This window comes from Excalfactoria chinensis, chromosome 1 (assembly GCF_039878825.1).
Source record: "Excalfactoria chinensis isolate bCotChi1 chromosome 1, bCotChi1.hap2, whole genome shotgun sequence".
Classification (NCBI taxonomy): Eukaryota; Metazoa; Chordata; class Aves; order Galliformes; family Phasianidae; genus Excalfactoria; species Excalfactoria chinensis.
In genome coordinates, this window is record NC_092825.1 from 44,513,549 (window position 1) to 44,531,116 (window position 17,568).

The 17,568-nt window shown below is 36.0% G+C and overlaps 1 protein-coding gene across 4 annotated transcripts in view; it reads right to left on the reverse strand.

Annotated features, from left to right (window-relative positions):
* The window catches only part of ANKS1B (ankyrin repeat and sterile alpha motif domain containing 1B), a 397,279-nt gene that overhangs the window by 322,293 nt on the left and 57,418 nt on the right, over positions 1–17,568 (reverse strand). For all 4 annotated transcript variants that reach the window (XM_072327909.1, XM_072327887.1, XM_072327898.1 and 1 more), the window contains exons 5-8: positions 14,570–14,645; positions 12,255–12,356; positions 4,443–4,553; positions 1,297–1,472 (exon numbers count right to left, since the gene is read on the reverse strand). In XM_072327909.1, coding sequence (XP_072184010.1) covers positions 1,297–1,472; positions 4,443–4,553; positions 12,255–12,356; positions 14,570–14,645 — 465 coding nt within the window. The remainder of the gene's footprint in view (positions 1–1,296; positions 1,473–4,442; positions 4,554–12,254; positions 12,357–14,569; positions 14,646–17,568) is intronic.

The window sequence follows — 17,568 nt, forward strand, 5'->3', positions numbered from 1 at the left end:
CAACCACATCAAGTTTCAGTATTAGACAGTCTTTAATAACATTAACTGCTGGGAAAGCTATATAGTAATAAAATGTGTAGGAATCATAACTGAAGTTGTTTAGCTTCTTATTTTGAGGGGTAATTCTGATCAAATTCTGCAAGCCCTGAGTCTCAGATATAGTTCTAAGTATATCAGTTTGAATGCATTTCTCAAAGAAGCCCTCTTTGCACCCCTCAAGCTCGAAAGTAAAACTATCAGTATCAGACTGTATAAAATATCTGTTTTCCTCCTGCATTTAAGCTCCCTTCAAGTACTGGACAGCCACAACATGGCTCTCCTGAGCCTTCTCTTCTCCAAGCTAAACAAGACCAGCTCCCTCAACCTTTATTCAAAGAAGAGGTACTCTGGCCCTCTGAGTTGTATTTTCAACTGTAGGTAGAAATCACTGAAGTATCACAACCACATCAAGTTTCAGTATTAGACAGTCTTTAATAACATTAACTGCTGGGAAAGCTATATAGTAATAAAATGTGTAGGAATCATAACTGAAGTTGTTTAGCTTCTTATTTTGAGGGGTAATTCTGATCAAATTCTGCAAGCCCTGAGTCTCAGATATAGTTCTAAGTATATCAGTTTGAATGCATTTCTCAAAGAAGCCCTCTTTGCACCCCTCAAGCTCGAAAGTAAAACTAGCCTGAGTTTTTGGTCACATTTGTAGTGCCATCAAAAGCTATTCATAGTTCTAGGTGGCAATATCTTTACAAAATTAGGGGAACACTACATTTTAAGTCTGTAATGAGTGCATCCTATTCTTTTTTTACTGTTATACCATTAGACATATCATTCTCTTGCATTATTTCTTTCTCAAATGTGATGTAAATAAAACAAATATAGAGTCCTAAGTCATCTAGCTTGGAAAAAACCTTTGAGGTCATCAAGTACAACCATCAGCATGACCTAGCAATTCCCATACCTAAATCAAATCCCATAGTGCTATGTCCATGCTTCTCTTAAATACTTAAGGGGAGGAGATGGCACCAATTAACTAGGCAGCTCATTCTGATGCTAAACCACTCCTTCCATTAAGAAATTTATCCTAATATCCAAACAAAGCCCACTCTGGCAGTACTTAAGATTATTACGTCTTTCACTTTTTTTTCCAAAAGACTCCCAGAAGGAGATCAAACTGATAGCAGATGTTGTCCTGATGGCCTTAGATGGCAGAAGAAAGCAATTCCCTTGAATTTGGATCCATTGGTACAACATAGAACAACTATTACTGAATATATTGTCTTTGTATCTCATCTTACTTACTACATTAAGCTTGGTTTGGATTCCACTGGTCATAAGTTCTTCCTCTGATATTTTACTAAAATTGTCCAGAAAATGGTCTGATATTGTATGAGACAGATCTTCAAAAGAGTATTCCTTTTCTCGGCACAATTTGATTTCATCTAAGAGCTTTGATAATTCTCCAGTCACAGCTTCACCTTTAAAAACAGACACACCGTTAGTCAATACTTAGAATATTAGAGATCATTTATGACTAAAAAGGGAATGCGGATTATATACATTCTTACTCAGTATTTCTTACATTCCATGCCTTAACATCTAAACAGTGATCTTCATACACAATTCTACCTTCAGAAATAGCGGCATCTCATTCCAGGATGGGAATCGCTTGAGGTAATCTACTTATTTTTCCATTCCTTTATAACTTGTATTTAGTTAGGATGAAATACAACACGTACTTACCCTTTCTCTGTTTTCCAGCACTGAATAAAATCAGCAGCTATCCAAGTATATAAGATTAATCCAGAAAAGTAAAGTTTCTATAAACATACAGAACTACTGTTTCATGTTTGCTGTCCTGAGCAAGTAAAACATTACATAGCCTCCATAAACTCAAAGCTGATTGGGACTAAGTTTGTGTCCCTGCAAAAAAGCCATGTTTTATAAACAATCCTTGGTCTATTTCTCAGGGTCCAATTTTTTGGAATCATGGAGGGATATGTTGGTCAAAATCCACAAGTTTGAAACATTCCTCCCTACATCAACCTATCAGAAATCCACGTTTAGTGCATTCTTTATTGTATTTTATGAATTTTCCTTCATTTATCAGACATCTTCAGTTAATCATTTTACCAAAAGTATAAGACAATGGGCTTTTAATAGCTATACTGAGGGACAATGGGCTTTTAATAGCTTTACTTATATTTACTTGAAATATAAGTAGTAGTAGTAAGTATTAGAATGACACTGAGTATTAATTTTTTCCCCGAATAGCCCACTGGCAGCAGCAAGCTCTCCATGAAGTAAAAAGCTACTTGTAAGGAACAACTGCATTAGGTTGGGATAATCTACAGCATCTGTGTTACAGTTACCCTTAATAATAGAAATGAACAAGTGAATGAAAGCAAAATTTATTCTTGAAGCAAGTAAGAGATTTTTTCTCTTGACTGGGTTCTAAGAGTCACACTGTTGGAAACCACAGTCTTCCTAATCAGTAAAATACAGAAATAATTTCATTTCACTCTATCCTTTGGGGAAAAAAAAGAAAGAAATAAAGAAAAAAAAGTAACTAAAGAAGCCCCAGGTAAGATTCTTTCTGTTTGGTCTAGAGCTCTTTTTGTTCATTTCTTCATAGCTATTTTTTTCTTCATCATTTTTAATGTTAGGTAGACATAAAAGACACTATTTATTATGATACATATATTTTTTTAATTACAACTGTGACTGCAATTCTTAGATCCAAGAACATAAGCTGTTAATTAAAAGCATCTAATTGCTTTTTAATAGTTAAGTCTAAGAAATGTTTTAATAAAAAACGTTGTTACATTTTGTCAGTGTTTGCACAAAACTTGAAATTGAATCAAAGTTGTAATAAGACCTACTTATATTTAGTTTTCTGTTTTAAAAATTTGAATTTATTGCAGATTAATATTAGAACAAGTGAAAACTGAAAGTAAAAGGCTTGAATATTAAGAACAACTTTAAAAACATCCTTGAGTTCCGTAATGAAAACACAGGATTGCTGTTTCCTACAGATTTATGTTCTCTCACTACAGAGATCTCATCTTCTTCCACATATGTCCTTCAGTATTTCTTGCTGGGTAGGAATTAGTTGTGTGTGGTAAGACAGGAACTGCAAATGTGATAACTGACCTGTCTGTAAGCGTACACTAACTGGCTATCTGATTGCTGCCAGAAAGAATACATAAAAGATGAATTTTGCTTAACTTTCTTTCAGTGCAGGCCTAAGTAACGTTTATCCAGCTATCTATTTTCATGACAGTCACAGTAAGGTAATTGATACAGCTATCCATCTTTCAAATTTAGTTTAAATTATTTGAAATTAGATTATTGGAAAATGACAGACAGATGGGAAGTACAATCACATGTAGTTTCTTTCCTTTAGAATCAGATTACACAACAGACAAGAAAAAGCAAAGTAGCATGTTTTACAGTATTTCTGTCTTGAAAGCAGAAGAACAATGTGTTTTAAAAATATTTAATACCTAAATTAATGACAGATGTTTCTATGGCACAGGGAAACTGACTGCATGAATGATTTTACTAAACTCAAAGGAACTATTTATATTCATATTTTACATGGCTGTCAAGCACCCACATGGGAAACATGACTGGAACCGGAGTCTTTGTTTACTGTCACCATGAAGATCATAATCTGGCTTGCAGCACTAAGCTTAATTTTCTCATGAATTAAATTCTCCTAGTAAAGGGGTAAAAGAGACTCAGAAAAACCCAAAGAAGACAGGCAGAGTTATTTGCCAGCAGTTAATTACATGTACTTTGGATGACTTTAGAAGCCAGTGATCAGGTTTGGTTCTACAATTAGGATGGTTTTCATGAAAAGCAGGATTACAAAACACTCAAGAAATGTCCTTCTTAGACACTGTGCTGCATAAAATTGTAAGTAAGAGCATAAGATGAAAGCATGTACACATAGCAGTGACAGCCATGATACACGAAAGGTATGATAGAAGATTGACCTGCAGGAAGCATGGGAGAGCAGTACACAAATGATCCTTTAAAGAGCCAAATGTAACACAACTGGAAAAGGTACTCACTGGCTGAGACAAAATAAATACTCTCCTATCTTGAACATCTACAGATTATTTTGTCATATTTAATAATCTTCTGTTTCACTTAAGAAATGCATTAGGTTATAGAAATTAAAAATGTTTAAGACCAAGCAATATAATAGACTAACGAATCTATCACTTGTCATTTTTGAGAATAGTTCTTTATCCTTTTATGGTATACATTACAGCGTATGCAGTCAAGCTAGGTAATTCATATCAGAAGAAAAACTTGTCGGTATCTCTCTTTATCTCTCTTTCTCATTTCATATCTTCTTACAAACATGTTAATAATATAATTTTACCATTAAAGACCATTCAATACAGCTTCTGTATTCACAGAGTACATGTATTTACTTTTAGCCTTTGGAGATGGAGGAACTTCTGGAGACAAAATGCAAGACTGATGTTCTGCACCTTCCAGTGGACGTTCCTCTGAAACACCTGCATTTCCTGTTTCCATATATTCTGCAATTTAAAGATACAAATACATGTAAACTCCAGAATGAAGAAGGTTGATTCTAATCAAAAGTATACTTCCCACTTCCTTTTTTTATGAAACCTTTTCCAGTTTTGCATATTAAAACATTGTAAATATTCATAAACATTGCTGCAAGGAAATCATTTATTGAAAATATTATAAAACATTACAATGGCCACTTACCTCCTTTAATCTACTGTTAGTACTGTTAATAAACTGTTAGAGAAATCTAACTGCAAGAGTAATGAGTTGTAAGTATCACTCTGTTTTTCCTATCTCCTTGAAATATCCATACAGCTTTTGAAATATCCATATTACTTTTCCATTATATTATTACTGTTGAAAGAGTTTTCTTTTAAATCCGTTAAGAATTTTTAGTCAAAGAATCATAGCATGGCTTAGGTTGTAGGGGACTTTTAAGATCTTCTAGTTCCATCCCACTGCAATGGACAGGGTTTCCACAAACCAAATCAGGCTGCCCAGGGTCCCATTAAACCTGCCCTCAAATGCCACCAGAGATGGGGCATCCAAAACCTCTCTGAGCAACCTGTTCCAGCACATCACTACCCTCTGAGTGAAAAATTTCTTTCTAACACCTAAACTAAATCTCCCCTCTCTTAGTTTAAAGCCATATCCTCTTGTCCTATCAGTATCAGACTGTATAAAATATCTGTTTTCCTCCTGCATTTAAGCTCCCTTCAAGTACTGGACAGCCACAACATGGCTCTCCTGAGCCTTCTCTTCTCCAAGCTAAACAAGACCAGCTCCCTCAACCTTTATTCAAAGAAGAGGTACTCTGGCCCTCTGATCATCTTTGTGGCCCTCCTCTGGACCTGATCCAACAGTTTTGCATTCTTTTTGTGCTGGGTGACCCAGGCCTGGATGCAATACTCCAGATGGGGCCTCGCAAGGGCAGTGTAAAGAGATCAATCACTTTCCTCTTACTGCTGGCCACCCCTCTTCTGATGCAGCCCAGGATACAGTTGCTCTTCTGGGTTCTAGTCAAGATATTCAAGTTAACAATAAGTAGAAAGGTTGATACTGAGAGGATATTGTACTTGCAGTACAGAGGCTGAGTACTTGAGGAAAAAGGCACTCTCAAAAATTTAGATATAATTAGTAATCTAAAAAATGTCTGTTCTAAACTTTTTCTCTTTTATTTTTAAAACTTGCTTTGTCCCAACTTCATGAGCATGTTTATAAAAATATATATGTGTGAAATGGTGAAAGAGATAAACTTCAATTTCACTATTATTTTTGTGTAAAAATACATTATTTTCATGTGGATTAGTACGTAGCCTAGCTCAGTGAAACTCTAAGATTTAATCCAGAGTAAATATTACATAATTAATTAGAAATTAATTAATGCAATACAGTTGTGTGGGGTTTTTTGTACTTGTTCTGTGTGTTCCCCCCACCCCCTCCAGGCAGAATGACTGGTTCCCAGTTCAAACAGTTATTTTACAACTTCACTTCCTTGATTTCCTGAAGGTTCCTACCCAGATAGTAAGCCCAACAGTACAGATGGCAACATACAGCTGTGACCTACAATAACTACTTTCATTAGTATCACACTGGATGAGTGTTTCCGAGAACTGAAAACTTCCCTGATTTAATTTCTGCAGTCCACAGTGTACTTGTTTAGCTAGTTTTATTTCTGATTAAATAACAAATCCAATAACCCAAATACAAACTGTGATGAAATCGACATCTTAGAAAATGAAATTGTAAATGGCAGAGAACAACGGAGGAGGATGAAGTCTGCTCAGGACACAACCTGTCAGGATTATAATGCTTCTCCATCTTTCTGTGTCATGTTATTCTCTTCTGTATTTCACAGTCAGTGGACATGACTAGCGCAAACAGAGTGAGGGAAGCATATGTTAATACATGCACTTCAGAGATGGCTCTTCACCAAACTGCTTTGGGAAGAATGGAGTATTTTACATCTGTTGACTCAAATGGCACATTACAGTTCAGTGCGGATTAATCCAAAGAACCTGAAAATCTTTGCCTGATTTCCAGCATTCTTTTCAAATGTTAACTGATTTTAAAGTAGCATTACTCAATTTAAACAGGGCCATGTGTACAAAAAGTAACAGTATAGAAGTGGTCAAATAGCACTGGAAATAAGAGCAGTGGAAAAAATGACCTCAAGAAGGTAATGTTCCAGAAGGGTTCCATACTTCTGTAATGTATGCTGGGCCAAAGTGAAGCAGAAGGGAAAGCATTAAGATGTTAGTAGACACACACAGCTGTCTCATGCAGGAGCCCCAGGAATATCAGCCATGACAGAAGATGGCTCAGCTCAGCTGGATTTGTTGCTGAACATCTGGGGGCAGTGAAAGCTTTGACTCTGGCTTCAGCTCCTCCATGCTCTCATTCCTTAGCGAGGTTGAGATTTTTGCTTAATTTATAAACTTTGCCTTTTAGAGAGAGAACTTAGACCTTTACTTCTATTTTGTATTATCATTACTTAGTATAAGCTCCTTCGACGTTCGTTTTGATAGTCTACATCAGTCAAGCAATCAGGTAGAATCACCTGGAGTTCCTCCCTAGAGTGACTTCCTCTCAAAGAAAAGGAAAAAGTCTTTTAAACTCTAAAAGAGCCAAATTTGATTAACACAAAAGTATGAACACTCACCTTCCCAAGTAGATGAATCTCCAATAACTAGATCAGGTGAATAAAGCAGGCTCACCAACACACACTCATAGCATGGCCTGTGTCCCTGCAGAACAACCTCTGTTCTCCATTTCTGTGCCTTCCTGCACAGTCATTGTCTCACAACACAATTCTGCACACCTTGAGCCTGGCTCCTTGCACCCCCAACACCTGACCAAGCTCCCTCAGCTCCACCACATCCCATCTCAGCTCTCTAGAAGCAGCTCCCAAAGTGCCTCAACTGTTCCTCTGGGAAGGAGCCAACCCCAGCCAACCAGAGGCTTCATGACCCAATTCCTCCTTCTCACAGCAGTAGTGGTTATATGAAACCAACTGCTACCTTCACATCTAGTAAGGCAGCAGGTGTGAGCTGAGACCAAGGCTGGACTGCTGTAGTCTCCTGCATGTCAGAGCAGAATTCTGAATGACTCAATTTTAACATGATGCCAGAGGAAAAAAAAAAAAAAAAATCTAGATGTTTTGGTGTAGGTGCATAAGGGGACAAGCTAGGGATGAGAAACAGAAACAAGCACTGGAGCTATGATTCTGAGATAGGTGAGGAAGTGGGTTTAATTAATTAACAAACATTGTTTATTAAAGTGCTATACGGTACTTTATAAAGGGAGTTGATGAATATCCAGGAAAAAAAAAATTAAGTGAAGGAAGTGCTGGGGAATTGACATCTCGATTCTTTTCCTCCCACAAAGATCTAATAAATCCTTGACTGGAAAAGACTTTCAGTAAGGCTGCAGACTTATACTGAAGGGTATGGAAAACCTATTTGTCCAGAGAAAGACAGGAAGAGAGAGTGAGAATAGATTAAAGCCCTGTGATAACAACATTGCAACTATGTGTGCAGGGAAGAGAAAATAGAGTCCTGGTTCTGTTTCCATTCCAGGAGCTGCTTATGTATTTTCCACTTATGAATAACTGGGTAACATGTACAAACTATGTTACTTTCTTAAGCACTGTCAGTAGAAGAGATGGGAAGTGGCTTTGTACTCCATCTCCACCCATACTCCCTATACTGCAGAGCTTACTGTGTCTTTATGGTGCTCCCATCATTTCTCATCTGTGTAACTATCATCTCTTTTTTTTTTTTTTTTCCCCCATAATAGCAAGAATTCTGTTTCCAGAAATAGTGAAAGAGCAAGATTCTAACAGAAAGCATATTGGGCTGGGGAGAAAGGGTTGGAAGATGGTATAGTGTGCACCTGCGTCACGTTCACATGTGCTCAAACTAAAACACAGCTGGTCGGTTTAATTTTAGGCCTACTAGCCTTGGCAACATCCCTTTCATCTTCAATGGCTAATTATAAAGCCCAAAGTGCCAATATTGTTAACTGCTTCAGCACTGAATGCTTTTGTTTCACTACATTGAAGAAATGAATGTTCTAATTCTCCTGTCTTTGAGTTTGTAATGTCAAAACAGCTAATTCTTCATTACCATGTAAAGTATCTATACTGCAATAAGTATTTTTAACTAAGCTCAATTCATTTCAGACCTGAGCCAGACACAGAAAATGATGAAACATTTATGAAAGACACAGAATTAAAACTTGAAGTGTCATTCTAATTTGTCTGTAATTAACAGGCAATAAAAAAAAGTTCAGGTGGCGTACAGTTTAGTTAGTTGTTTTTGAGTTGCTCTTGAAAGAGGTTTCATTATTATTTGCCATCTATTAGATAATGAAACAAACTCTCCAGGAAAATTAAAGGCTTTACAAGCACAATTTTTTTTTTCTTCTGCAGGAACTTCAATTACTGTTTTCTCAGGATGGTTGAACAGATTTAATATTGCTGCCTCCATGAACTACTTCCATGGATGTAAATTAATTTCTTCTTTCAGAGAACTTCTTTCCATTCTAAGAAATTCCTCATCAATTGCCTTACAACTAACTCATAATTCTCCCTGAAATCTTTTATTATGATTTTGCCATACCTCTGTATATAGCACTGAACACAGTCTATCAATCTCACCAGTAATACTGGTCACATTATTTCCTGTTTTATTTCATCAAGCATCTTTTAGCCTTTGAAATAAATTTTGGAAGCTAGTATCTTGTAGCAGGAACGTATATTATGCTGTATGTATATTAATACCATAAACTGTACAGGGGCACTTTTAAGACATAACTAAGATTTCTAGGTTTCATAACAATACAAAGGGGAAAATGGTAGAAATTAGTAAAAATGCCAGAAAATAAAATCTTATACTAGCCTGGCAAACAGGTGAAAAAATCAATATCATTATGTCGTCGTACAGAAAAATAAAATAGGAAGAAACAAAATTCAGAAAGTAATTATCTGACACCATTTGCTTCATCTCTTTTTCCTTTTAGTCTACATGAAGGAGATGTAAACTTGCCTAAATAATCATCTGAACACAGGAGGTTTAGCAGGAATGTATTTGGAAGCCCCTAACTCTCCTTCAGCATTTCTTCTTTCTTTGCATGGAATTCATTACCCAATGAAGTCAAACTCCAATAGAGTACATTAAGGTTTCCCAGACTCCCAGTGCTTCACTGATTTTTCACCGACAGTGAAAAAAATAGCCACATTTCAATGAAAAATGTACTCAACTAGCTTTTTAGAGACAGAGTAGGTCTGCTGTATCATCATCAGTGCTAATACTGAATCCTGTCATTCTTGTTCTTGATTTTTCAACTTCATCTGAAAGTTCAACCTTTTCTCTGATGGTTAAAGGTTCAGTAAACCCTTTGCTGATGAAAAAGCATCTCAGCAAGCTCCACAGAGGAGTACTGGAGGGGCTTGTCCAATTTTTTCAAGTTTCAAAATGACATTTCTATAAACATTTTTCATCCTTACATATCACTTCTGACTATAAGGCAGACCGAGCAAAAATAAACAGGTGTTTGTTATAAGTCATACTACTACAAGCTCAAAGTACTAAGCAGCTTTCTTCATATTTTCAAGGCACATGTGAAAAAGATATTGTGTCAAAGCACAAAGAAGCTTTGAAATTGATAGATTTCTACTTTTTGTGATAAAAACTAGGAGCAGGTACTGACCTATAAAAATGACAAAGGCTTGGGATGTATTTGGGTATGGGTATTACTGTCTGACTCAGAGCAAAGATACTTTGAACAGACTGTTGATTGGTATGGTTGAGTCTATCAAACTGTATCAGATTTAGAGTTCTCTTCTGCTGTTTCCACTTTTTGATGAACAATTCTGCCATTTCCCTGGGACAAAACTAACTCTGGGACCTACATCATATAAGAGGCAAATCCATTAAAGCAAATAGACATATTTATGTAATTACAACACTGATTTATATTATTTTAGATACTGTTACATATCTGTAATAAGCTATTTAGGTCACTCTGAATACAATGCTTCCTATTTATTTCCATGGAAACTAGAACACATACAAAGAGAACAATAACACTATTTGATATTACAAATTCTCAACTACAAAGCACTACTTTGAACATAGTCACCACCATTAGCTATGCATTTTCACCAGCAGTGAACAAGAGCCTGCATGCCAGACTAATAAAAATCTGCACCAGCAAAGATGACCCACAGTTCCATAGTTGTTCTGGTGGCGTTGCTGTAATGCACCACCCACCACCTCACTGTGCTCTTACCCACTGTTTGGTCTCCATAAACACCCAGCAAATGTAGATTTATGTCCAATGCCATTCTGTCAGACTGCCCCTCTGCTGCCATCTGTCACACAGCAACAGCATGTAATGGCATGTTGGGGGGAAGGTTTAACCTCTATTGTCATACTACCTGCATCCACCTATGATATCATGGGCTGATATAATAAAGTAGAAGGCATTGCTTTTGGAGCAGCCCTTGTATATTATTGGTTACTAAACTGAATTACAACACCTTGCACTCCAGGTGATCATTACTCAACTGAAAACAGTGAATGAGGAAGAGAACTGTATAGCTGGAAGTACAGAAGAGGGGGGAAAGAAAATGGGACAAAAGGAAAAAAAAAATAGGAAGGAGGGAAAGGAGTCAGACAACTGTGAGCTCTTAATTCAGTTCATCTATAACACGAATCAGTACCTTAAGAGAAGTACCTCCTCATTTTGCAAAATTTTAATTATACTTGTGGAAACTTTATTTCTTTTGTATAACCACCTCCCACACTGGACAAGTTTGTTGAAGCGAGCTAGGCAGTGTGTAAAGAAAACCTGAAGAAAGGATGCTGTTTGGCCACATGGTGTTATTTTCCCTAGAAGATCTTTTTATGATATGCAGATACGAGGGAGACCGAAGCATGAGAAAGCATACTCTTAGCATCTGTAGTAAACGGATTAAAATGGCTCATTTAAAGACAACAAGAATCAGTATGAGTGTAAATGCAATGCTGATACCTGCCGTCATCACCTTAGAAAAATACAGCTACAGAAAGACTAACCTGAAAATGAAGGTAAGAATTCCATGCAAGAAGAAATAGATGTGTAGCACTGAATTGTGTACTAGCTCATGCTTGACTGTTAAAAATTGAATTCATGAGCTTTACACCGTGAAACTGAAAAAAGAGAATAAACACACACCAAAAAAATTCTTTGTTTCTGCCATAAGGACAAGTTACTGCCTGCTTTTTTTGCCTGCTTTTTTATTATTATTTTTTATTTATTTATTTATTTATTTTACTTTAAAGGAAACGTGAAAGACGCCATAAAAGGTTTTGAAAGTTTGTCATCATTCTTCAGTTACATTTGCTATTTAGGAATGAATCAAGACTTTTAATTTTATTTTACCATCACAATCAAATGGAACTGCAGTGAAACATTGTAGTATTATTTTCCGATGCAGAATGTACAAGAATAACTGCAAGTAACACACCACAATAATGTCTGATGTCAGAAAGAGAAAGGATATTCAACCACTTAATTTAGTGTATCTAGTAAACAAGAATTTTCTTTTCAGTTCAAAAAAGAACTCTTTTTGTGTAATGAAATATTTTCAGAGTAGAACTTGCAATATATTTTCATATGCCTCTAGTTTGTTTCTACAGATGTAATTGAATATGACTTACCTTGAAGCAGAGCAGCAATTTGGAGTGACTGTTGAGATGGATGTTCTTTAAGAATATCTAAAACTGTTCTACCCAAACTGTCCTTTATGTTGGTATCAACTCCTGAAAAAGAAAATGACTTCTGGTGAAAATTTTAAACTCAAATACATCTAGGGGTGGCTCAGTTATCTGACAAATCAAATACAAGCAGTTAAACTAGTGTAGCAGGTTAGCAGCCATGCTACAATTGAAATACAACATTCATTTCAGTTTAAAGCTTTAGTAGCCTAAAATTCACCTGTTGACATGAATTGGTTTTCTTTTGATGATATAAAGTAAGCTTCTTAAATGTAATTTGTGAATATTTTAACAGACTGTTCCTATGTAACAGACATCCTGAAAACAATTCTTTACAAAATTGAGAAATTTTATAAAATCAATTTTATATTTCCATAAATTTTTTAAAACTAGGAATTCTGAATATTTTTTTCCTGCATGCCTGGTTTCTAACTCTCTCTCCAGTCTGTTGTAATTCACTGGGGACTTGCTAGTGCATAGTTTGAGTTCTGGGAGAAACACAGAAATAGTTATTCATGTTGTTTTGTAGTTCCTGAAAGGACTGAAATATCCATATGTGGTATAAGGGCTGCTTGTAAAGTAAGAACATTTCCCCACAGACTGCTAAACAAGTAATTGGTTCAATCCATGAACTTAACCATCAATATGTAAGTTTCAGGCTTATCTTGGATAGGTTTCTGAGAATGTGGTATATATGATACTGCATGAATCCTCAACTTTGTTTTCTCTTTAGGAATGTTTGCCTGATGAAGTAGAATTTTTTACTTTAGATGCACTTTCATAAGAAGAAGGATGAAAGATCCTAACAATAGAATGAGATTCATCACAGAAAACTATATAGAGGAAATCAGAAGCTGCAGGATTTATGAAGATATTGAGGAAGCATGAAGGGATTGATTTCTCTACTCAACAGAAAAGACTGCAGCTCTTGCTGTTTCCTGACCTGACTGAGAGTTTCCTAATTTATTTATAAGAAAGAGACATTTGTTTTCTCAATGAAAGTAAAGCCAAGATACTGCTGAGCTAGTTAGCTATGGAAGCTGATTTTCAGAGTCTGGAGAAATCAACTTCTTCTATGCAATAACTACTCAGAATATCTGAGTCTTCTTGGAGCAGAATTAAAGAAAAGGAGATTGCTAGATGAAAAGGGATCAAGTGGAGAACATCGCCAGAAGGTGCTGAAGGAGTTCATAGTGAATGTTTTACTCTGCTACCTTGTAAAATTTTATAGCTGTAGAGGCTATAACATGTAGTACTCCATGAGATGCGTTATTCATCTGTGCTCTAAGGGCTTCCCATATTTCTGAGATATTCTCCATTCCTTCCTCTCTTGTGTGAATTAATATAAAAAGGCTGCCTTTTTGAGGGCAGGTGCATATCCATTTTAGCCTTTTTTTCAGTTATCCAAACAGAAAAACATCTTGGAAAGACCTCTTTTCCAAATGTAGATCCCAGATCAGATAGATATGTAGTAGCTGAGATTCAGTTGAGAAGCTTTGAGCATGACATTACTTCTTTTGCACTGTATAACCCCGCAAGCACTGACAATAAAGATCAGTAAGATCCCTCTCTGCAACAGAAGTTCATGCATCTCAGAAGCGTTGTCTCTGAATATTCACATTTCATTGGTCTTCTCATTTATAATGGAACACAGTTGTTTAGATGATCGATTTACCTGAAATAAGAGTTAAAGTATATGGAATCTCCATAATGTAGTAACACTGTCATCTCAGAAGGATGACATAAAATCAAACCTCCTTCACAGTGGTTATAGAAAAGGTAAGGGAGCAAAGCCAACAGGCATTTCAGGTCCACTCAGGTACTACACTCAGTAGACTATGATGCTGTATAATCTTCAAGTCACACAGACCACTACAGGCTCCAATAAATGGAAGAAATGTGGCAATAACATCTTTTATTTCCTAGCTGAATCTAAATATACTTGGCTGTCTTTGATAGTGAACTAAAAAAATCTGTAGCCATTTTGCTTTCAGAACATATTTATTCTCAGAATAGAGTGGCATACACTAAGTCCTGTAAGGAATTTCATAGTATTAGTGAAAACATTGCTTTTGTTCTCTTTGTGTCTATTGTTTTCTCATTCTAAAAGAAAATTAGTTTAACGAGAAGTCATGCAATTAGATACTCAAAGGTTGAGAAATAAAGCAGTAATTTGTATAAACAAGATTTGAGAGGGTAAACATCAGGTTAGGAATATTAAGAGTATTTTATAAGTGTTTCCTGTAAGTTAAACTTACCTGTTTCTAGCAAAATGCGTGCCACTTCTACCTTTCCAAACAGGGCTGCTTCATGTAGTGCACTCCCTTTTTCTGTCTAGAAGAACAAAAATATTTTGACAATTAAAATACAAAGCTAAAATACCAAGGAATCTTTTTGAAAAGTATCTATTTTTTCCTTCTACTTAATCTACATGTAAAAAATATTGAATTGGCAAGAAAAAATACTACCCTAACAGAATTTTTTATTCAAGATGATAATGTAAATTCTATTCATTCTACTATAAACACTAATAACTATGTAAGGAAATATAATAGGGATATAATAAATCTATGAAATAAAACTCTGTTTGTGCAAAATTTCTGAACTCTTATTAAAAGCAGTGAGAATCTAGTTCAATGGAACATAGCTGTTCAGCAGAGACAGTTTACATGTAGATAGCTACACTTAGGTGTTTCAGTCTGTAACTGCATTATGCCCTTGATTGTCAGGTCAGTTGTACGGTGAGAACTGCCCTGGGATATCCCACCCAGCATCCAGTTGATGTTTCAGTTGATGCTTCCATTTAATCTGCATCACATCTGCTCCATGCAGATGTCTGCGATAACCTATGATACCTCCAACAGTATTAGCTGTCTATGTTTAGATCATTTGAATCCTGCCTTAGGTAACTGTGAACCTGATTTTGTGGAATTCTCTTACACAAAATTATTTGTGAATGGAAATTTTGCTCAAATAAAATTCACATTTCTGAAAAGAAACAAACTCTCTTAACAAATTATTTCTCCTACTATTTAGTATTTCTGGCTGTTACTCAAGAATCTGTGGCATTAGCTATAGATTGAAAATAAATAGCATTAACAATAGCTAGCATACTATTAGATCTCACTGAATTTCCAGCTCTTTTTTTTTTTTTCTTTTTTTTTTTCTTTTTTTTTTTTTTTTCTTTTTCAAATAGTAAAGTAGATATTGAGTGTCTTTGAATTGTGGTCAACTGTTTAAGGTTTGGCTGTTGGCTGTTACATTTTTATCCAAACACATCCATGCCATTTTTGCTGTGATGAGACTTCCAAGACCAAAGGTACTTCAACTCTGAAACAAAATAGTAGTTCATTATTTATTATTTATGTATCAGAATGAAAGATGCAAAAACAGGACATTTATCAATAATCAGTAATCTCAAAGTTTGATGTGACTGCAGAATAGGTATGTTTGAACAATTGCACCTGAAAACTCTTTGCTATGCCCTTAATAGGAACACTGAACACTCAATTTTTGATCTTTCTTCATACTTGGAGCATTGATGTACAAAGTAGAGTATGAAAAACATCATACAGTACATCAGGTATAACAGTAAAATGGAGAGGAAAATGAAGTAAATTAGAAAATATACATATGAAATGCATTCTGAAAACAATTTCTGACCTTTCCATTTTCAAAACAATCCAGATGGACATTCACAGACTTATTCTGAACAAGAAAATTAAGTATTCAGATTTATTTAGAGACAGTTTCAAAATCCTTTATTTAAAAGTATCTAGAGGAGCGTTCCACTGACAAACCTTAACACCAGAAGACACTACAATGACATAGTGCAACCACAAAGGTACTTGCAGAGTGCAAGTTGCAGCTCAGAAATAACTTGGGCATGGGAACAATTCTCACAAAAGACATTGAAATCTAAATGCCTGATTATTGAAAAACACCTGAGCTATCTCACAAAATCCTTGGCCACAGCCTATTGTCCTCTTCAGTGTTTATGTGGATATGGCATTTCCTTTGGATTGGCCACTTGCTGACATTAATAAAAACTTGAGACTATTGAGTGGACCTAGTACTGTTAACACAGAGTTCACTATCAGTACAAGCTCTCATGGAGACACCAGATAGAGTATTGCTAGGGGTCACTAAGATGATAGGGAGACTGGAGCATCTCTCCTGTGATGAAAAGCTAGGAGAGGTGGAACTGCTCAGCCTAGAGAAGAGAAGACTAAGGGAGATTCTTATCAATGTCTACACCCAACAAAAATAGTAGGGGATACCTGAGGGAAGAGTGCAAAGATGACAGCATCAGGCTCTTCCCATTGGTGCCCAGTGCAAGGACAAGAGGCTACAAGCATAAACTGAAAGGTAGGAGTTTCTGTTTGAACATAAGGAAATTCTCTCTATTATGAGGTTGACTTAGTTCTGTCACCTGAGTTCTGTCACAACCTGTCAACCTGAAAGGTTGTGGAGTCTTCCTTCTTCACGCAATCCTAAAGCTGGCTGATTGTGGTCATGGGCAACCTGCTCCAGGTTCTTGCTTGAGCACTGGACCCCATGAACTTCAGAGATGCTTCCCAATCTCAGCCATTCTGTGATTCTGTAAGGGGCAGTAATTACAGTAATGCATATGCCAGTAATGCAGTTCACAGAGTTTTGGTTCTACAGATGATGAAGTGCAGGTATGAAAAGCAGATGTGCCTTGGCTGAAACTGCAGAGTTATTTCTGTATTAAAAATAATAAGGAATCTTTTCAGTAGAGAAAGTTAACACACTTTAGTGATAACATCTATCTAGAATCCGTTTCTCTGGGATGATTTGAGACTGAGAAGAATTAATGCTTCCATATGCCAAATCAATAGACCTGAGGACAAGGAAGAAGACTGATCCTTAGACTCAGTCCTCAGCTAAGAGGTGGAAAAAATCCTGTTATGATAGTCAGAACTGGCAGCAGTCCTTTCTATTGATCAAAAGTCCCCAAATCAGAGAGATTGGAGGAAAGGTAAGTATCAGTTGGCCAAAACATGTATCTTGTAAGAACTGAAATGAAGACTAACATATGAGAAATTTTCTTATTGAGGGTTAAATGAACAGCTTTAGAGTTGAAAGATATATTGTTCTCCAACAATGAACCAAAGCCCTGTTATACATAGAGAAACTCAGCCACTTACAAATATAATTCATAAAGCTGGGAGAGGAATACAAAACCAAGTGACTTTTTTTTTTCATTTTGTATTTTCTTGGTGTATTCCATGGT